At 35.3% G+C, this 22,886-nt stretch overlaps 1 protein-coding gene and 1 pseudogene across 1 annotated transcript; both read right to left on the bottom strand.

The window, feature by feature from the left end:
- Positions 1 to 6,253: 6,253 nt before the first annotated feature.
- On the bottom strand, positions 6,254 to 9,157 carry LOC121260656 (annotated as a pseudogene).
- Positions 9,158 to 11,086: 1,929 nt separating this feature from the next.
- LOC121260785 (probable aldo-keto reductase 1) lies at positions 11,087 to 16,000 on the bottom strand. Its single transcript, XM_041162802.1, has 7 exons — positions 15,810 to 16,000; positions 13,887 to 14,054; positions 13,504 to 13,710; positions 13,197 to 13,369; positions 12,748 to 12,844; positions 12,156 to 12,309; positions 11,087 to 11,419 (listed from the first exon to the last, which is right to left on the bottom strand). Exons 1-7 carry the CDS (start codon positions 15,867 to 15,869, stop codon positions 11,241 to 11,243), a joined length of 1,038 nt encoding a protein of 345 aa, XP_041018736.1. The 5' UTR covers positions 15,870 to 16,000; the 3' UTR covers positions 11,087 to 11,240.
- Positions 16,001 to 22,886: the final 6,886 nt, after the last annotated feature.

The raw sequence follows: 22,886 nt of genomic DNA on the forward strand, positions 1-22,886 counted from the left end.
TGGAACTTTGGGAAAAGACAAGGATGCCACTTGTCAAGCATGCATTGGATTTCTAGAAGAAAAAGTGGAACAAGCAAGTGAGGATTCGGTTTCTAGGAGAGTTGGCCAAGTGTCATGCATACAAATGAAAGGTGAAAAGTTTTGTCTTGGGAAATGACAAAATCTTGCTTGAGAAAAGAATGACCTACACGCCTATGAGGATTCTAGAAGAATCTTGTGAAGGGCAAGGCAAGGGCAAAGGGGATTTGTGCATTTTGCCACCCACAATGACCAATCACACAATATCTAAGACATTGGAAGAAGGAAGATCTTCTTGGGAAGAGATGAACTTTTCAGCCACCACACACTTACACACTCCTCACATGCCACATATCTCACATGCACATCTCACATCTAGATACATTGAACTTGGATGTAAAAATGGATGAGAAAAATGGGGGACATAGTTTCAGGAACCCCAATAGACTACACAAGCACAACAAAATTTTTGTGAATTCCCAGGAGTTGTGCACTCCACTTATTCTTAGTGAAGAGTTCCAAGAAGATTTTGCATAAGGAAGACAAATGTGAGATTTTCTAAAGTATTTACATTGGAACACTAAGAGATTTTCGGATCCCTAAGCCACACGCCCACCCAAGTTATTTTCTGACATTTTGTCATTTGTCATTCATGCATAAGTAGAGGAAAAAGTTCTAAAAGGGTGTGGAAAAGACAATGCACAAAAATTACCCTTGTACCCCTTGGGTTTCAGCCACCACATCACCACATGTCATGTTTTAAGTTCTTGAGAAACATAAGGAAATGGGAGAGCTACCTAGGGAACATGCATAGGGGAACATGCATAGGAAGAAGAAGCTTCTTGCTTAGGGAAAAGTAAGGGACATGCATGTAAAAAAGAAAAAACACAGGAGAAAAGGAAAATATACATGGGAAAAAGGAAAAGACACATGAAAAAATAAAAAGGTGCATGAGGAAAAGGACGCAGGGGGAACACGCACCCATATCCTACATGTATTTTTGCCACTTGGCAAGCATGCACAAGTCTACAAGGTTCAAGCCTAGGGTTAGGATTTATCAAATGACAATTTTGTCATAGAGATTCATTGAATCTGGACAATATGAGGGAGCATGCCCAAGGAGCCTCTTAGGATTTCAAATTTTGACAAGATACTACCCCACATGTCACTCATGCAGAGGATCTTTTGGATTTCCCAAGGAGAGACAATGGAGGGGCATTGACAAATGGTGCCCATGCAAGGAAATTCTTAGATTTCCTATGAAAGTAAAAAGGATTTTGATTTTCCAAGGAGCCAAGCCACTTGGCTAGATTATTCTTTTCAAGAATACTTTTGTGCTCCCTATAGCCAAGCCAAGTGTGCCACTTGTCCCACCTACATCAGAAAAGATGCCACTTATCCCACATGCATCAGAAAATGTGCCACTTGTCCTACATGCATCAGAAAAGGCACCACTTGTCCCACATGCACCAACTATGCCACTTGTACAATATGCAATTGCCAAAAATCTAAGGCCATCCACTTGGCAATAAAGCTGAAGCAAGAAAAAATAGAGTTTGGGCTATTTTTAGTATAAAAACACCCATTCATCTTCTGAGTTGAGGTTTTACACGAAATTCTCACCCTCTTCTCTTCTTTTCCTCTCCATTCATGTACACACCCTAAACTCTAGCTACACCACATTCGAATCAAGAGTCTAACACACTAAAATTGTGAAAATCGAGAGTTGTTGGTTAGAACAATGCAAACCGAGCCTCTCTTCAAGATTTTCGACATATTCTTTGTAAGCAAATAAAAGTTGATAAGTATACACTCAACTTGCTCTTGGTTAATACTCATATATATTTATGTAAATCTTTTCATTGTTATGGTTGTTTTGATTGCTATTTCTTTTTTTACTTGTTTGAATATGCTTATATGATCTTGGAACATGAATACAATATGAATGGTATGATTCGGTTTAAGATAAAAATGACAATAATGCCCTTAGCATGTTTTGGTTATAAGGAGAACATTTTTGTTAATTTGTGATACTTGATGTTTCGAGTATACCATGCCTTGGAAGTTTTGGATCTTACACAAATACCATGATTTTATGTTTTGTTTCATTGATTTGATTACTAAGCAATATGTTTGAAGTTTGAAGCATGTTTAAGTGATGTTTGTTCATATTTTTACACTTATATGTTTCGGCCAAGGCACTTTTTCATAGTTCCAAGTATGTGTTTTGATAGTTCATGTGATCTATGTTATCATGCCATGAATTGAACATGTTATGCTCGGTTATGTCTCATGTCATATACATTTGAGAAAAAGTGTTTTCAAAGAAAATGGTTAAAAGTTTTATCACAATCGCAAGTGCTAGATTGAGAGAATGTCCTAGTAGAACTCTTCTGTCCACTATGGAGTGCTTAATAATAGAGTGGTAATCCCTAGATTGACAAAGTATCATTGACTAGCCTTGAATTGATTCTTTTCAAAGAATACCAAAATGAGGAAGCGCCTAATGCTAGTGGGTGCATAAGACATGTAACCCAACAAAATAAGGTCAAGTTAATATGAATCTCTATTTATGATGCGTTCATCACGGTGCAAAAACAGTTAATGGTGTGTTAACTAACAGGAACACGCTGTGCTAAGGGGAACCTTGTTGTGTCCACCCTCTGAATAAGAATAAGTGCTCATAAGATAAGGATCACTTGATGAAAATCTCATGATAAGATAAGGATCACTTGATAAAAATCTCGTGATATGATAAGGATCACTCGATGCAAATCTTGTAATATGTTTTGATAAAACAAGTTCTGATTAAGATCCACATGAAAAAGAAAGTCAAAGAAGTTTTCTGAAAAAGCTAAAGTCTTTGTTACAAGTCAAGTTTTGGACAAGTGCATAAGTCAAGTTTTGGTCAAGTGCATATGTCAAGTACATGTCCATGCACACATTTCGTGATATACCTCTTGTATGCTTGTGTTGACTATTGTATGTTGCGTATTTACTTGCTGAGATTTTTCGAAATCTCACTGTGGTAGTTTCCACTACCATTCCCAATCTGAAATGGTAGAACCTTTAGCAGGATCAGGAGTAGTGAGTCAGGATGATGATGAAGGTTAAGGATGTGCTCAACTCGAAGAAAGAACGGATTTAGTCATGACCCACTTGAAAACAGCTGAGATTAGAAAGATGCTTTAATAATTTATTTGTTAAGGCCTTTATAGAATACTTGTTATGTTAAGTGTATAAAGAGCTTAATACTCTATTGCTAAAAAGTGTGATTTAAGGCTATGAATGAAGAAGTTGGGATATTAGTTTTATTCTGGTACAACATATAAAAGACTTATTTCGCTCCTATTTTTTACATACTACTAGTATACATAGGTGCATTGCATCTTATCTGTCATGTACGAGGGGTATGTAGTCTTATGTTGCATGTCTTGGCGTTTCAGTCAACGTCCAATCCCAAGCAGGGAGCGCCATAGAAAATTTGTTATGAATCCCAGTAAGTGGGTTAGGTCGATAAATAAAAGTGGTTTAGTGGCCCATGGGCTTAGATAATGTTAGTTAGAATTGACCCGTGGCCTTAGATCATCTTCTAGTGTATGAAAGGGAAGGGGGTCGTGGTTGAGGATTGAGACCATTATTGTAAAAGGCATTTTCATCTTCTTGGAGGAATTGGGGAACCTCGAATATCCCCAAGGCATAGCCATTGTAGTATTCATTTCTTTTGTATCTTGTTTACACATTTCAACAGACACTTCTCGTGCACTTTGTTACTCAACCCACGCATAACCATTTCCATTTCTACACCAGCTCGTTACAACACAGAGAAAGAAGCTTAAGAAATATTACATGAATTAACTGGGTTCATTACAATCTCATATACTCTATTTGAAAAAAAAAAAGTAGAGTTCACTATTAAAAAGTTATTTTTTTCATATGAATCTTAGATTTGCCAACTTTTTAAAAATTAATTCCGTGGAATTTGCACATTTTAAAACTGTAAAAATATTTTTCTGTTATCAATTGTTCATGATTGCCTTTGTTGGCTTGTCCCACTAGTTTGCAATTGAGAATCATGTATACTCAATTGCAATTGCCTCGGTCAACCCCAAGCCCTTGGTTCGGTCTTTTGTCGAATCAATATCTCTTGTTGGGTCCTATGCATGACAAGTTCAATCTTATTGCTAAATGCCTTATAGTTTATTTGTGGTAATGTAACTGGTGAGTTCTTCTACCTTAGAGTAGTTGCATTGGGCTAGACAAAAACTTTGTCAAATTTTACTCAAAAATGATCTTTTCCTATTTTAATTGCTCATTTTTTCAAAAACTCCTATATCTCGTTCCATACTCTTTCTATATTCTATTAAAATAATCTCTCTATTCTTTCTTTATCATTTTTTAACTCATTTCTTTTTACATTTTTAACTACTCGACTTTTTTTTTAATCTTTTTTCTTATGTTTTGAACTATTGATCTCTAGCAAAGATTTGTAAGAAAAATTAATTTTTTTTCAGAGATGATATAGGTTCAAATGTTATCCATTCTTAATAATAAGATTCTTTTTCAAAATCCGCCTTCTCCAAAGTGATAAGATTTCATTGAAAATCAAGATCATCTCAACAGTAACATTTTTGAATAATTCCAATGGTCATATTTTCAAATTTTGTCCTTTCGTAAGGTATTTTGTCATTTTCTAACGGTTAAATTTTCAATGGTAATAATTTTTATCATTTTCCTAACAGTCATATTTTCATACGGTAGTATTTTGGTATATAAATAAGAGCACTTGTTCTTTCATTAACATCCACAGTAACAAATCACAAACTTTCACACTCAGCTTCAGATTCACTAAATGATCCCTCAAGCTACAAAAGGCTTGTGGGAAGACTGATTTACCTCACCATAACCAGACCTGACATCACTTATGCAGTAGGCATACTCAGTCAATTTATGGACAGACCAAGTGAGGTGCACATCCAAGCTGCCCATCGAATTTTGAGATATGTGAAAGGGTGAATAGGGCAAGGTGTACTCTTCTCCTCTCAATGTGATCTACACCTCAAGGCCTTCAGTGGCTCAGATTGGGCAGCCTGCCCAGAAACAAGGAGATCCATAATAGGTTTCTGTGTCTTCATTGGTAATTCCTTGGTTAGCTGGAAATCAAAGAAACAAGCAACTGTCTCACATTCTTCTGCAGAAGTAGAATATCGAGCACTAGCTCACACAAGCTATGAGCTAGTATGGTTAATTTCCTTATTAAAAGATTTTAACATTATGCATATCAAGCCTGCCACCCTATACTGTGATAACCAATCTGCTTTGCACATAACCAAGAACTCAGTTTTCCATGAAAGGACCAAACACATCGAGCTAGATTGTCATTTTGTTAGAGAAAAAGTGTTGGCGGTTATCACTCCTTTACATGTTGCTTCAAGGTTTCAACTTGCAGACATTTTCACTAAGGCACTAAGCACTGCAAATTTCCAGTTTCTATTGTCCAAGATGGGCATCTTAAATATCTATGTCCATCTTGAGGGGGAGTCACAAAACTCGAATGTCCTAAGGTCCATGGAGAAGCAATACAACCTTATTACTGCAACAAAAGGCTACTCTGTCAATACTGCAACAGAGGGATATGCAGCTAACAAGCTGCAAAAGTTGGACCAGCAACCAGCATGATAAAGCAAGAGCAACCTGCAGTATGCTTTTGGTGCCAGAATGTTGCTTTACCGTTGATGTACATTTTGTAGAATTGATTGTATACTAGAAATAGAAACTTAGTTGTCTTTTTCCTCTTTCCTTAATCTTTGTGCCCATATGGTTTGTGCAATATATAAAGGGATAGTGTGTAATGTAGAACATCAATTAATGAAAGGAGTCAAACAGTTTTTGGCCTCAGCTGCTCTCTCGATTTTCTTTCTCATTTTCTCTTCTCTCAAGGTGCAATTCTAACAAACTATGAGGGTATAACTGAGAGACAAATATTTCTGTTTACAAAATTGATGAGAAGGGTAATGGAGGACTTGGATTTGAGCGAACATTTATGTTGAGAAAAAAAATATATATATATCACTAGGTTCTTTGTGGCTTTTCCAACATTACAGCAGGCATCTGATAGAACTTCAGCTAATTATTTTTCATTGTCACTCTGTTTCCACCACATTTTTTAAGGAAAAAAGATCATACAAAGCGAACTTTAGACCAATTTAAACTCGTCAGGGCTAAAATGTGAAATTCACTCACCAGGTATAGGTACAACATCATCCCCTTGTTCGAGAACCCATGCTATTGCTAGCTGGGCAGGATTGCATTCATGCTTTCTAGCAAGGCTTTCTATTGACCTGGCCTTGTTCTTGTCCAAATTCTCCCCTTGGAACCGAGGATGATGGGCCTTCAAAAAAAAAAAAAAGAGATGGATTCAATTAAGTTTGGGAATATTTTTGCTCAAAGGCAAAAGTGTTGGAATCCTCGAGTACTCTGTATTATAGTATGGTTCTTAAAATAAAACACAAAGCATTGCTAAAAGACATGTAACAACTTACAAAAACAGATGAAAGTGATGCATTTACACAAAAAGTTCTTTTAAGGAAGAGATTCTCTAAGAAAAAGAATCAATAACACGTGGAATCAAGTCCTTCTAAAGGCAACTGAATAGGCAGCAGCGTGCAAATGATACCTTGTACTTAATGTTGTGTCTATGGTCAAAAATGAATAATAAGTATTTTAACAAGGAGCGTGCATTGGGGAAAATTTAGAACTTTTTTATACTCACTCTTTTAGAGTGATTTTCTGCTATTGTAATGAAAGGTGGGATTGTTCATGAGTTTCTATCTTCTTTTCAGTTCACTAGAATGTAATTAGGTATCTCACTTTATATACTTCCTGTCTACTTGAGCATTGCCTAGTTTCATTCTATTCAATAAAGATACTTATTTACTTATAAAAAAAAAAACATTTTTAAAAGCTAATAAATGGATGGGAAAATATTGGTGAAATTTATACCAAGCTGCTATCTGTGGCCAAACTTTCCACGACTCCTTTGCCAGCAAAAAAGCCACGACCAAGAGGACTGTATGGAACTATTCCAATTCCAAGTTCCCTGCATGCACAAAACCATCAAGTCATAATTTTGGATAACATAATTAGTAAATACTTGAGCTATAAATTAAACAAACCTGCAAAGTGGAATTATCTCTTCCTCAGTATCATGTGTCTAGAGAGACCACTCCATTTGTAGAGCTGTGATTGGAGGATAGCATGTGCCCTCCTTATTGTGTTAGGGCTGGCTTCAGATAGACCAATATACTTGACTTTTCTCTCTTCTACCAGTTTCTTAAGTTCACCAATCTACAAACCAATAAGAAGTATCTGATCAGTTTTGCCACCTAAGTCCCATCATAATTAGACTGAAATAATGAATTTCAAGAAAAATCGACCATTTCAGATTGAAAAAAAAAAAAGAAAAAAGATAATTAGCAAAGCCGCCCATTACAGGCCTGCATCTAGCTGAAACACTTACAGTTTCTTCAATAGGTACATTTATGTCTACGCGATGCTGATAATACAGATCAATATAGGCCACATCAAGGCGCTTCAAGCTCGCCTCACAGCATGAGCGAACATAATCTGGACTTCCATTCACAATCATATCAGAAATGACTGCTTTTTCGATGCCAAATTTGGTGGCTATTTGGATTTTCTCTCTTTGCAGTTGTTTCAAGGCCTGAAGGATGGACATAAAGTACTTTGATCAGTTAATGTCAGTAAAGTTTTAATGTGTTCCTCAAATGTTAATCAGTTTGCTAACAACAGAACAACATGAAAAACTGCAAATTTAGTTTCCATCAGTAACAATCACCTTCCCAATCAGAATCTCATTGGCATGAGGCCCATAAGCGTCAGCTGTATCAAAGAAAGTAATTCCCTTACTGAAAGCATACTTTGTTATTGAGATTCCATCCTCATCACAGAGAGGAGAATTGTAGGCTCCAGTCAGGCCCATACATCCAAATCCCAACTTTGAGACCTGGGAATATATAAAATAAAAAATAAAAAATAAAAAAATTAGAATTCCAAGAAGCTAATTACAATCTGAAATCAGAATTTTCCTTATCATCATCATAAAAAGAAAAAGACAGAATTGTCCTCAGTCTACAAAGTTTTCGATTATTGGGATCTTAGAATCTCAAACTATGTAGATTGGCGTTGGGCCGAAACCAATTACCGCATGCCAATAAAATTAACCAAAGCCGAGTTCAAAGTCACTCAACAAAATCACAACGTGGCTCAAGTCAAGTCAACTGGTTAGACGTGGACCGAATCACCTAAATACCGTTATTCCCTGTTTGCACTTTTGCATGCTTTTTATATATTCTATTAATATGATTCGTTACATCATTTTTTTAATATAAAATAATTTATTTAAACAATCACATAAGTAAAGTGTGTAAGAAGTATAATAAAGTAATTTTATAAGTATAACTTAATGATATTCGAAGTATGGATGTCCCCGAGCAAACTGAAATTCAGAAAAAAAATAAAAATAAAAATAAAAAAAAGGGAAAAAAAGAGGAGCGATCCGTTTCTAAAATGAGTAATTATATTTTTCAAGCTAATTAATTCTTGTCATTATAAGTCCTATATCACTTGATATGACATGTTTTAAATGATTATCATTTAAATATTTGATAGAAAAAATCACTTGAAATATAACACATAATTGTGCGTGTCTTAAGAGTATTAAAGCTTAAAGATAAGTAATATCATAACTCTTTGATATGGGCAATCCGGCACACTTATTTGATCAACAGAAATGCTCGGATTTGCCATTAAAAAAAAATGCTGCCGCCATATGCTGGAAAAAAAATTTTGAAATGAGATTATAAATTTGAGAAATGATTGTTGCAGTCATAACTGTGTAAGTATCGTGCAATCATTTTAAAAAAAATAAATAAATACGGGATCTACATAAAAAGAAATTAATTTTTTAATAATAAATTTCACTCATTTTCAAAATGACTGCACAACACTTATGCACTTCATGATTATATGTAACATTATTCTATAAATTGGGAGTGATCTCAAGGCCTTGATTGCCCATTTTCACCCTTGGAATTTGGATCACGTTTCCTTCTGCCATCTTTGTATTACTTGCGTATCTCTCCTCAAGATTTAAGATGTCTCAATGTGTCTTGCACTTATATATATACAGAGAACTTAAGAGGGAGAGAGAGAGAGGGGCGGGGGGGAGTAGGACAAGACACAAATAGAGAGAAGCCGCCAGTGACTCTCATTCATTGACCAATCGATTTATAGCCTTGTTTTTAGCTGCATAATATACATATTAAATGGACCTTATTCCTGTGTAATTATAATAAACAAATAGAACGTGTTAGTTTTGAATATTTTAAACCCAAATATAAAACGATATTAATTTTGAAGGTAGATTTTCTACCATCTCTCACCATTAGCAAGTGCGTACATACATTTTTTAGTATTTTTAGAACGTGTTACATTAATGGCTTATGTATCACTTTTTAACTGTCTTTTATTTATATTATTAATTAATGAGGCCAATTTAATAGTACCATGTCAACTTAATAATAATAACTTTAATTGCTCATTTTCTTTTTATCTTAATATAAGATTGTGTTTTTTTAAGGATAGAAATTTAAAATAGAGGTTGAAGTACTCGTGACGGGAAATCTCATCTTAATTTATTTTTTTTGTAAAAGAATTTCAAAAATAAAAATGTTTGGGTTACAAAATATAGGATAAGAATAAATTTAGAAATTGATATAACTTCGTATGATACGATATTTCTTTTTTTAGATTAGATTTCACATTTGACATTAAATCATATTAATTTATAAATTTGTTTTGTATAATCTCTTTATACATCGAAAAATTACCTTTTCAAAATTTATTTTGTTTGGTAACAGTCAAAGAATGAGAGCTCGCCACGCCTAAAATATACTTATCCAACCTCCTCTTCGTCATTGCTTAGGTTATTATTAGTTATTTTGGTTCTTGGTGGATTCTACACAGGTCCAAGTACGACTAGGCAGCGCATTCCAAATTCAAGCGTTATTTTATCTTTTTAGAGGTATGTTATTTAATGTGTATGTAAATATATTGCAAGCTAAACTCCTTACGATCGACTGCTCTTAAAATAGCATTGGATGTTGAATGTCATTAAAATTTGTGTGTTTCTTTCTTAATACCAATTGATTTTAGGTAGATTGACAGCCTAATGGTCTGACAGATAGAGAAAGGAAAGTTAGCACAACCCTTTAGGGTGTTTGGCCTTGAATTGATCTGTATTGACTTGGAAAACATGATTGTCCCTAGCACGGTGGCCGGAAGCCCTGCTAGGTCATCATCGATATAAGCAATGTTTGACAACGATGAAAAACCAGTTCATGTCTCATATCATGTGGGAAATGTGGAGGAAGAAGGGTTGATTGTGGTGACTTTGCCTGAGAAGGAATTGGCTGAGCTATGTGAGGACCAACCTGTCCTGCGTAATGCTACCATGTGGGAAAAGATAATCACTAAATATCTCGTTTGTTTTTGCAGATGAGATGAGATAAATTGATATGAAAGTTAAATAAAATATTATTATAATATATTTTTTTTAATATTATTTTTATTTTGAAATTTGAAAAAATTGAATTGTTTATTTTATTTTGTGTGAAAATTTAGAAAAATTATAATAATTAGATGAGATAAGATAAGTTGTAAAAACAAACAAGGCAGTTTTGGCAATATTTGGCCTAAAATAAAACTTAAAAAAAAATAGAAGAAAAAATAGTTCGGCATCGTTTGCATTCAAAATCTACCTCAACTCATCTCATCATTACAACTTTCTCAAATTTCTATACAAAATATAATAAACAATTCAACTTTTTCAAATCCCAAAACAACTTTCCCAAATTCTAACACAAAATATAATAACTTTTTCAACTTTTATTATATTATTCACAAACCATTTCAACCCATCTCAACTAATCTCTGAATCCAAACCACTCCTTAACAAACTTCCGAAACATCTAATAACGTGTGATATAAAGCAAGCAAAAATAATATCACTCTCAAATAGTTTACATAATCATGTTGATAATTGTGCAGCGTGAAGGGCACAATTAGTTATTAACATACAAGATATTATCGGTGATGATACATTGAAGTGTAAGTAGAGATTACAGAGTAGAAGAGTACTATTAATTCTTTGGTGGAGTGTTGGCAAACTTCCATTGTAAATGATTCGTGTTTATAAAGCTTCTACCACCAGCTACCTCTTCGATAGGCACAGCATCAGATATCTCTTTTAGAGCTTCTCTTGTAAGTTTCACCTTCAAAGAGCCAATATTGTTATCCAGGTTCTTGATCTTGGTTGTCCCTATAAAAGTTCAAGGCCAATGAATAGTGAGGAAAATGCAGGTAATATTGTCTCAACTTGCTTTGATCTTTTAAAAGGTGATATATGCATTAGTATCACAATTCCTGCAGAAATTGCATTAGAACTCCATGGACCATGAGGAGATTTGGCACGTCGGATAATTCATCCAGCAAAACGGTTCAAAAGTGTTCTGGAATCTGAAGCTACTGTGTGTGTGTGTGTGTGTGTGTGTGTGTACTAAATGAATATGATTGGAAACTTATAGCTTAGTATTGTAATCTATTTGAGAAAGAGAAGAAGGTGAAAGTCATTGGACAGAAACTTATAATCTCTTTCATGCTATTCATTCTTGTAACATTTTCCAACACACTCGACGTAAACGAAATCTAATACCATTAGAACATATAACGATGGGTAGAGAGGAGAGGAACTATGAGGGTATTCCTCTATCACAGGTGAGAATAAAGAAAACTACTAGGGTATAACTGTGAATTAAATTTTCTGTTTACAAAATTGATGAAAAGGGTAATGGAGGAGGACTTGGATTTGAATGGCTTAAGAAAGGAAAAGGAAAAAGACACTAGGAAAGGAAACAGTATTAATAGCATTGGACAGAACTTCAGGCATTTGTTTTTCTCTGTCTCTCTTCTCCCACCAAGTTTGTAAGCAAAACATCAAACCAAGCGAATTTTAGATCAGTTTAACTAATTAGGGCTAAAAGGTGAAAGTCACTTACCAGGTATAGGTACAACATCGTCCCCTTGCTCAAGAACCCATGCTAGTGCTAGCTGGGCAGGAGTGCATTCATGTTTTCTAGCCAGGCTTTCTACTCGAGTATAAATGGTCTTGTTCTTATCCAAATTCTCACCTTGGAACCGAGGATGATTGACCTTAAACCAAAAAGAACTGGATTCAGTTGAGAATTTTTATTATTGATGGTAACATTTTTGCCCAAAGGCAAAAGTCCTGAAATCCTCAAGTAAGAGGGTTCTTCAAATAAAGTGCAGAATATTGGTAAATGAATCATAACAACTTGACGATAAGAAAAGAAAAAAACAATGCATTTACATGAAAAGTTGTTTGAGGAAGAAATTCTCTTAAGAAAGAAATGTAACTTAAGAAAAATAAGTAATACCAGATAGAATGATGTGCTTCTAAAGGCAACTGAATGGACATTTTTATATGCATAAATTGTGTGTTCAAATCAACTTTGAAGAGTAAAGCACCGCTGAAAGAAGAATATCATACTTGCAAGAAGAATTATGCTGGCAATTATTATTCATTGAAAATTAAAAAATGGAGGGGAAAAATAGTGGGGAAATCGATACCAAGTTGCTATTTGTGGCCACAGTTTCAACAACTCCCTTGCCAGCGAAAAAACCACGACCAAGAGGACTGTATGGAACTATTCCAATTCCAAGTTCCCTGCATGCACAAAAGTATTGTTCTAATTCTGGATAAGATGATTATAATATATTGAAATACAAAATCTACACAAACACACCTTCAATACAAGCAATAATCTCACATGCACACACACACACACACCCCATCAGAAACCAAAGGATACAGAACACATTTAAAATACAAACAATCTAATGTCCAAATCAGAACTTTAACAGACAATAGCTACTGAACAAGTAAGCAGCGCTAGATGGGATTTCTCATATCAAGAATGGATAAACATGTCGGTAAGGAATTCTTCAAAGGTTTCTTTCAAGTGAAAGCACACATGAGACAAACTTTTGTAAATACGTGGGCTATAAATTGATCAAACCTGCAAAGTGGAATTATCTCTTCCTCGAGATCACGAGTCCAGAGAGACCACTCCATTTGTACAGCTGTGATTGGATGGATAGCATGTGCCCTCCTTATTGTGTCTGGGCTGGCTTCAGATAGACCAATATACTTGACTTTTCCCTCTTCTACCAGCTTCTTAAGTTCACCAATCTACAAACCAATAAGATACACCCAATGAGTTTTGCCACCTAATGGATTCAGATAGACCAATATACTTGACGGGTTCAATCTGCAAAACAAAAATTAAGAAGCAAAACCACCCATTACAGAGAAAATTCACGTACGGTTTCTTCTATAGGTACTTTTGTGTCTACCCGGTGCTGATAATACAGATCAATATATTCCACATCAAGGCGCTTCAAGCTCGCCTCACAGCATGAGCGAACATATTCCGGACTACCGTCCACATCCATACCAGAAGATAACAACAGTCTTTTGATGCCAAATTTGGTGGCAATTTGAATTTTCTCTCTTGGCAATTGCTTCAAGGCCTGGAGGATATATAATTTTTTCAGTTGATGTCACAAAGTTGTATTGCGTTCCTCAAATGTTAACAATCAATTTGCTAACAACAGAACAACATAAAAAACCACAAATTTATTCTCCGTTTACTACTAAAAAAATCCAACTTCTTGAGAAACTAAAAGTAAAACTTGGTAATAAACACCTTCCCAAGAAGAATTTCATTAGTATGAGGCCCATAAACGTCGGCTGTATCAAAGAAAGTGATTCCCTTACTGAAAGCATGCTTTATTACTGAGATTCCATCCTCATCAGAGAGAGGAGAATTATAGGCTCCAGTCAGGCCCATACATCCAAACCCCAACTTTGAGACCTGGGAATAAATGAACAAAAGAAATAAGAATTACAAAGAAATGAACAACATTTAGTCAAAATTAATGAATTGGAGTGATAAACAGCACCAAAAAATTATTCCAATAAAGAAAACTATTATTTAGAACCTATTCTGCATCTTGAACATTATGAAAGACTAATATCATGATTTCCAGAACTTGTTAGTGACACAAGGATATATATTTTCACTTAAATCGACTAATAAGTCTTTCCATGATTAGAAGTTATTTCTGCAGGTCCAAACTTATATTGAGGCTTGGTGAAGGAAGAGGTGTTCGTTGATTACAGAATAATAACTACTCTTTTAAAGACCGCAACTCCACATGATCTCCTTTGATCAAATGTATTACGAGACTATTACGACTTACAACTTTACCTCAATAGTTTGACAACCTCAATCTGTTTAGCAAAATTTATATCTATACAAAGTCCATAAACACTACTGCTTTTTCATTCCACTAAAACGTCATGGGGGTTTTGTCACAATGCCAAAGTTTATATAGATTACCTCCTACTAAATCATATCTCTTCCCTGAGGTTGATACAATTAAAAGCACCTATAGAAGCTCGGCCATTGCAGGCTCATGATTTGACCATAATTTCATAAAAATAACAAATGAAAATCCTGATCACTGAAAAGTAACTTGGAAACTCCAAAAATCAGTTTTAATTTTCCTTTATCCTTTCCTTCATTCAAAGATAAGGGATTTCACATTCAAACTCATGGTTAATGAGTAAATTCATGTCTTCCAAAAGATAATGGCTAGGGATATAAAACTATCATCAGAACTAAGCCATTCAATGGACATGCACATTTGTAAATCCCATGGAAGTTTAAATTCAATGTATCATACATTCCATATTTGTTTCATCATTCAGACTAATTCTGTTGAAGAAAATGAATTTTAGTGCTGATGGTATAAGGTCAGCTTTCATATATCAGTGAAGAATAAATATAGATAGAAGCCACTGTTGGGAGCAACCATTTTGCACACATGATGTGGCATCATCTAGACCACACATCTCCCAAGTCTAAAATAAAAAAGTAGAGAACTAAAAATAGCCATGTAGTGAGTGCAAAGTGTGCACTGCTACAGTGGCTTCTCTCTAGCATTACTCTTTTTTTTTTTTTTTTTTTTTTTTTTTTTTTTTTTTTTTTTTTGGAAAAGTAAATTTTGCAGCACATGTTTAAGCTGATTTTGGGACCAGAAAGAAATACATGTTTCCCAACTAGTCTCATCATTTCTTGTGTCATAATGTCATTATCTCACCGTATGGGACTATATGCCACTATTTCAATCGATCAATTTGCAATAGAAAAACAAAACGAAACGAAACAAAGCAGAAAGAAGGATTCACATAGTTTTTCATTTGAAACCATTCATATGCCAGTGTCTACACGCATGCATATAGCATTTTCACAATCACAGACCACCTCAACCAAATAAAAACTTGGGAAGTTTGTCCATCAAAGATCATCTCAACCAAATAAAAATGGTCTAAAAACTATTCAATACTGCCAGTTCCAACAAATCAGGAATTCCAACAATCTAATCACAATCTGATAGCAAAATTGTCATCATTGGTCTACAAAGTTCTCAAAAATTTTTGGGACTTTAGAATCTCAAACTATGCAGATTGGTATTCAAAGAAATGCGACTTGAGCAGATGCAAGTTGAACATGCTTGAAAAATAAAATTGAAACGGGTATGCAAGGAATGAAATTGGGAGTTACCTCAAGGCCTTGATTGCCCAGTTTCACCCTTGGAATTTGGACTTCGTTTCCTTGTGCCATCTTTTTAGAAGTAGTGTTTCTGTACTCAAGATTCGATGTCTCAATGCGTCTCAGACGTGCGTGTATATATATAGAGAGAGCAGGAGAAGCGACAGGAGTGAGAGAGAAGCCACTACTCTTATCTGTCCTTTCTTAGTAATAGTAGGAAGTAGGATGTTTTTGTCCTTTTCGTTATAAATTTATGACTTTACAATAGCTTTGTAATACCGTAATAACTTGAAATATCCTTATCCAACCTCCCCTTCGTCATTGCTTAGGTCATGGTGTGTTTGACTGTCGAAACTCGAAACTCGATTCCTTCTCCCCCGTACCGTTCTTTTACGAGAGAAATAATATTTATGGTTTTAAAATTTATGTACTTTTTATTTTTAAAAAAATTAGATACATATAAAAAATTTATTTTTTAATAATAAAGAAATACGCAAAATTTCAACATCCTAAGATTCTATTTAATATAATTAATAATTTGAGTGCATAAAATATATAATTTATTGTGAAATCACTTCAATTATAAAAAATAATATAAAAAATTTAATATTTTTATATATGGACCAATCAATTATTTTTCTTATCCAGATTCCCTTTCGTCATTGCTTATGTGTCTTTGTTCATATTTTTTGCTCTGGGATCATTGCTTATGCCAGCAGGTGATTAGCACGTGGGGAACCGATACCTCGCGAATCTGTGATCACATAAGTGGCTACCACTTTTCAGCCTCTCTTTTCGTCATCGATTATGTCATTACCATCTTTGCATTTTTTGTTTGTTGTTTAATTTTCTGTTTTGCTTAAAAACAATTAGTAATTTGAAAAAGTGCAGTGAAGTCCTCTTTTGCCAAAACTCAGAAAATGAGTCCGACAATGAGGAAATTACTGAAGAGAAATTTTCAGCTTTTTCAAGGAAAATAAAATCTATAGAAAAATGATTTCATCTCATCTCATTTCAACATTATAATTTTTTTTAATTTTTATATAAAATATAATAAGTAATTCATTTTTCAAATTCAATAATAATATTATAATAATATTTTATTTAATTCATTTAAAATTATCTCATTTCATATTATCTCATCTCACTATCTAAACAAATCCGTACCTTGTGAGAACTAAATACAAGTTTCATCTTCCAAAATTTCTTTCATCTCTTCGTTAGCTCTTATAATTTTCGTGACAAAAAAAGAAAATACACTAAAATTATTTATAGATAATAAAAATAAATAAATTTCACAAAATTTTATTTTTATATTTTCCAGTGCACTCTATCGTGCTTTTAAAAACTGTCAAAAAAAAAAACTCTCATTCTAAATATTTTCTTAATATTAGAAATCGAACCATGATTTTTTCTTTTATAAGTAATAATATTATATATATATATATATCAATAGGAACAACCAAGTATACTAGATGTATACAAGAAAAATACCTAGCTCATACAAGAAAGCCCCTAATGACCCAAAAGCCCATGAAAACCTACCTAAAATACACAAAGCCCGAATTGGAAAACTATCAATACACCTCTCCGACCCCATCCCCTAGATTCCGTGAAAATAATCCTCTACCCGAACATCCCACTATGAGAACGTCTTCACAAAACCCTCCCTTTAACCTTCCCTCGACTTGAGCTAGCTCCCTTAGTATCATAGTTGATTGTCCAAGAAAGATTCTTTAACTCCTTGTTTTTCTTAAACTTAGATTTGGTTTTAATAGTGTGACTCGCCTCGATTGCAGTGAGTAGTGCTTTAAATTGGTCTTCATATTCTCCATGTTCTCCATATGAAAGTCTCAGAGTTTGTAGAAACTCATTATCTTTATTCAAAATCTAATTTGTTGTTGAACCGTTATATCGTTAATTGGAAGAAGAGAAACCAGGGGAATGATATTATCCCTAGCCACATTACCCGACTGCACTCCCGACTCTAAACCTTCCCCCACACAAGGCACCAACGACAATTCTAAATCTTCCCCCACACAAGGCACCAATGACAAATCAATAATTCTCTTCTCGCCAAATGGTTGCTTGACAGGTATATGATTGTTTTCCCCTCCATCTGTTACCATTACAGGTTCCTCCCCTTCATCAACATTTTGTGTATATGCTCCACCCCTCGATGATCCTTGTCATGCCACTTTGTCTGACCCTATTGCTTCCTCAAGAGGGGAAGCACTACCATTTGTTGCTCTATTTGCATCTTCTAAAAGAGGCTCGACTGTTTCTTCCAAAATACTCGAGACCTTGGAGGGACCCCCGTCTTTAACTACAAATGAACCCTGGACAAAATAAAAGAAAAAATAATTATCTTTTAACTACACTACCCTTACAATGCATGCATGCAGTACAAAAGCCATTAAATTCTAAAATATATTTGTTCTAAAAGTAATGCTAAATATAGTCATAAGTTGTGCAAGTGCTTCGCACCCTTAAAAAATAATTTTCATACTTAGACATTGTTTTAAAAGTAATGTGCGACACTTGCGCACTCCATAACTTTAAATATCATTTCTCTTGTTATAAATAGATTCCCTACTTGATTAATTCACTAAAAGTTATATATTGATATTTAGTTATCATTGCTTTTATTGATAAGGCAATTCTTATGTTCTAATGTAAAAAAATTATGAAAAGTACGATTATATCTTACAAATGCTTTTTGGTTGCATGTAAAAACTACGCAATAAGTAACTGATGATGTTAAAATATTATTCAAACCACTAACCAGTGATTAGTAGGATCGGTATTCAACTTCTCTTACATGCAAGATAAGAACTATTGAAATTCTTTAGCTCGTGAAGATCGGGGAACACTCTCATGATTGAATAAATGTTCTTAGAGATGACTCAAATGAAAAAAAAATAAAATTAGGGATTTATCAACGAGCAATGTTAGATACAGTTCTAGGAAGTGCAAGTCTCTATTATGAATCCCAATAAGTACTGGGTTGGGCCGATAAATAAAAGTGGTTTAGTGGCCCAGGAGCCTAGATAATGTTAGTTAGAATTGACCTGTGGCCTTAGATCATCTTTTAGTATATGAAAGGGAAGAAGGGTTGTGGTTGAGGATTGAGAACATTATTGTAGAAGGCATTTTCATCTTCTTGGAGGATTTGGGGAACCTCAAATATCCCCAAGGCGTAGCCATTGTAGTATTCATTTTTCTTGTATCTTATTTACACATTTCAACAAACACTTATCGTGCACTCTATTACTCAACCCACGCATAATCATTTCCATTTCTACACCAGCTCGTTACAACATAGAGAATGAAGCTTAAGAAATATTACAGGAATTATTTGGGTTCATTACAATTGGTATCTAGAGTCACCGATTCTTCATGGATGGGGTAAGATTCAACAAACAACACAGTTGATGGAAAATTTTTTGGAGAAATTGCTGAGGGTGACAGAAAGGCTCGATGGAATCCAGCAAAATTACGAGAGGATGCAGCAATCTCTCGGGGAGTGCCGAGACCAAGAAGACTTGGCAGCTACGAATTCAACTGAAGAAACACAAAAATTGAAAGTGAATCAGGGAAATAGAATGAAGGATGAAGATGAAATCGTGAAGGAAGAAACAAAAAGGCAATCCAAGTGAAGGAGATAAGGGCAGTGCCCATGGTATCTATCTCAACACCCATTTTTTCCTATTTCATTTCAACAAACTTTCTTTTGCTTGGCACTCCATATTCAACACAGTCACATATCAGAGACCCCACCATCCCCAAAAATACAAGCCTTAGCTGCTCACCGAACCACCTTATGCCAACTCTAGAAATGAAGGGCGAATGGGTTCGCCCCATTACATACCTAGACTCATAGTTTGTTTGGGCCCTGGTCACTAGCAGCCACAACTTTCTCACCACTCACCACGACGGTAGGTTGTTCCAGTGGGGGTCTACTGGTACTAACACCACAGCACCACCCATCTCCAAAGAATTCGTTCTTGAAGAAAGTGTGCTCTTGTACTACAAAGGGCCACATCTAGTTTGGCATCTTCCATGGAAGCCATCCAAAATGTAGGCGGCTTCTTGACTCCTCTGGTGCAAGCCTTAAGTGTGGGAGCCTTGAGTGACCAAGGGCAACGCGCCGTCATCCAAAATGTATTCGATTGGGGCCGCAGAATATTGGACAACCATTATACAAATGAAGTTCATCTTGAAGTACTTTTTGTGGCTGTTTACAACCATTACAAAAGGATATATGATGCCTCGTTCAATCAAAAGTCAGGTACAGAACCTGGGAATAAAGGAGCTTGGAAGAATCTTCGTGGTGATCACATTCAGATGGATAAAAATATCCTTTTCATTTGTGGTGGAGCAATTGTTGATTCAAAGAAGACCATTTCAGAAAGAAGTCAAGGTTCTTCCATTGGAATTGGAGCTTCCAACAAGGTATATGAGATTCCTTTTACCTAGTATGCAATCTTTGGTGACGAGAAATGGGAAATTTCTATGGGGTTGCAAGTTTTTAGTAAATAAGAATCTTGCTCCTCAGCTATTTGATGTTTTGCCCCTTAATATTATTTTTAGGCCTTTTGATAAAGGAAGGAAAAAAATAATGATGGAGGGAATCCCTACCACCATGAAAAAAATGTGAGTTCAGGAACTTATTTACACAATTTGGAGAGATCATTATGGGTACTCCTCAGCAGTTAACTATCATCGTTTCTTGTAACATGTGTGATGAATGGTCTGAGAGAGTATTACAACCAGATAATGTCATGTTCTCAATCTTAATTGTGGTGATAAATGATGACGAAGATCCTTACAAGATGGTTAGTGTTGATATTGATGTTGAAGCAAGATGTGGATTAGAAATGGTTGGAACAATGAATTTTACCCTATATGTTTGCACATTAGCTGGGCAGGTTACATCTAAACGTTTGGGTCTAGGGAAAATGGAACTTGGCCTCGGAATTCATGGTGGACCTGGTGCTGTTATGGCCAACATTCAGCTTGTTGAATGGATGTTTGATGGTTTCAATGATGCTAATGGTGTGGAGGGTCTAATTATACTTGAGTATGGATCTTGGAATCCCTTTGCTGCTAGTGGCCCAGCTTGGTCTACGGTCTTGCTAATTCCAGATGCTGCATTTCATCATCAAATATTACATTGAAGATGGTAGTAACTGAGGTTACAAAATTATCATCTCTAAGTCAAGAAAATGTTCCTGTGTGGCATGATATTTTGAATTCAAGTGACCATATAGGATGGCCCCTCAGCTTATATGTGGCACTTAAAACGAAGTTTTCTTGTGAAGGTTATTGGATTGACTGCCCTATTGCACTCACCGCTCTTAAATTAGTTTTACAATTCTGCTCATTGATAGGAAACATTTTTCTTTCTGAAAATGGCAGTATACATGAGAGCAAGCTTGATTTTGGAGATCTTTTCTAGAAGCATCAAATAATATGTAGATACCATCAGAAGGCACATGTGTCATGGACAACACTCAGCACGGCATTTTTGTTCTTTATGATTGGTTTACTAATAGGTTATATCTTATATGGTGTAAGAATTCACATTGTTAAAGTCGAAGATGAATCCCAGGAAACAGAAGAGTTGAAGGTTCGAGCAAAAGCTGCAGATGTTGTGAAATCGCAGTTTCTAGCTACTATTTCTCATGAAATTAGAACCCCCATGAATGGCATCCTAGGAATGCTTGCAATGCTTTTAGATACAGAGCTGAGTTCAACTCAAAGGGATAATGCTCAAACTACACAAGCCTGTGGGAAGGCACTTATAGCATTAATTAATGAGGTTGGCAAGTTAGAGCTGGAAGCAGTCCCATTTGACCTCAGATCAATACTAGATGATGCCCTCTCTTTAATTTCTGAGAAACCTAGACACAAAGACATTGAGCTCATCAAACGTGGACATGTACTTGTATAAGATTTTTTTGGGAGTTGGCTTATACACACGAGTATTGGAGTTGGCCATGGGAATGTGAAGCATCAAAATCTTTGGTCGATCCTCTCACTCACCAAGTTAAGCCTTGCAATTCTGGAAGTGCAAGAATGCTAGTGAAAGGCGAAGTTAACATGTTATACATGTGTTCACAATTTTACCGAGCTTCTGAATTTATAATTGGTGCCATAGAATATACAACCTCACTTTATATAAGTTGTTTATTGAAAAGGAACCTTGAGGACAAGGTTTTTTTAAAGGGGGAAATGTGAGACCCGGGATTTTCGCTTCCATTTGTAACTCTTATAGATATTATTTATCTATTGATTTATTTATTTGGGTTATTGGCTAAGTGTTGGAAGAATTCTTTAGGCCACTTTCTATTTTTGTTGGATTGGATCTTGGAGTTCTAAGTTAAAAAAGCCCACAAGAGAAAAATAGAAGAAAATGCCAATATGAATTCGGCCTATTAAGGACTTTGGCTTTGGACAGCCCAAGTTTACCCTCTAGGCAAGGAGATGGCACCACTTGGCTTCAAGAATGGGCTTTTGGTCATTTTTGAAAAATCACTTCTCATTTGGAACTTTGGGAAAAGACAAGGATGCCACTTGTCAAGCATGCATTGGATTTCTAGAAGAAAAAGTGGAACAAGCAAGTGAGGATTCGGTTTCTAGGAGAGTTGGCCAAGTGTCATGCATACAAATGAAAGGTGAAAAGTTTTGTCTTGGGAAATGACAAAATCTTGCTTGAGAAAAGAATGACCTACACGCCTATGAGGATTCTAGAAGAATCTTGTGAAGGGCAAGGCAAGGGCAAAGGGGATTTGTGCATTTTGCCACCCACAATGACCAATCACACAATATCTAAGACATTGGAAGAAGGAAGATCTTCTTGGGAAGAGATGAACTTTTCAGCCACCACACACTTACACACTCCTCACATGCCACATATCTCACATGCACATCTCACATCTAGATACATTGAACTTGGATGTAAAAATGGATGAGAAAAATGGGGGACATAGTTTCAGGAACCCCAATAGACTACACAAGCACAACAAAATTTTTGTGAATTCCCAGGAGTTGTGCACTCCACTTATTCTTAGTGAAGAGTTCCAA

Source organism: Juglans microcarpa x Juglans regia, chromosome 4D, assembly GCF_004785595.1.
Source record: "Juglans microcarpa x Juglans regia isolate MS1-56 chromosome 4D, Jm3101_v1.0, whole genome shotgun sequence".
NCBI classification, from domain to species: domain Eukaryota; kingdom Viridiplantae; phylum Streptophyta; class Magnoliopsida; order Fagales; family Juglandaceae; genus Juglans; species Juglans microcarpa x Juglans regia.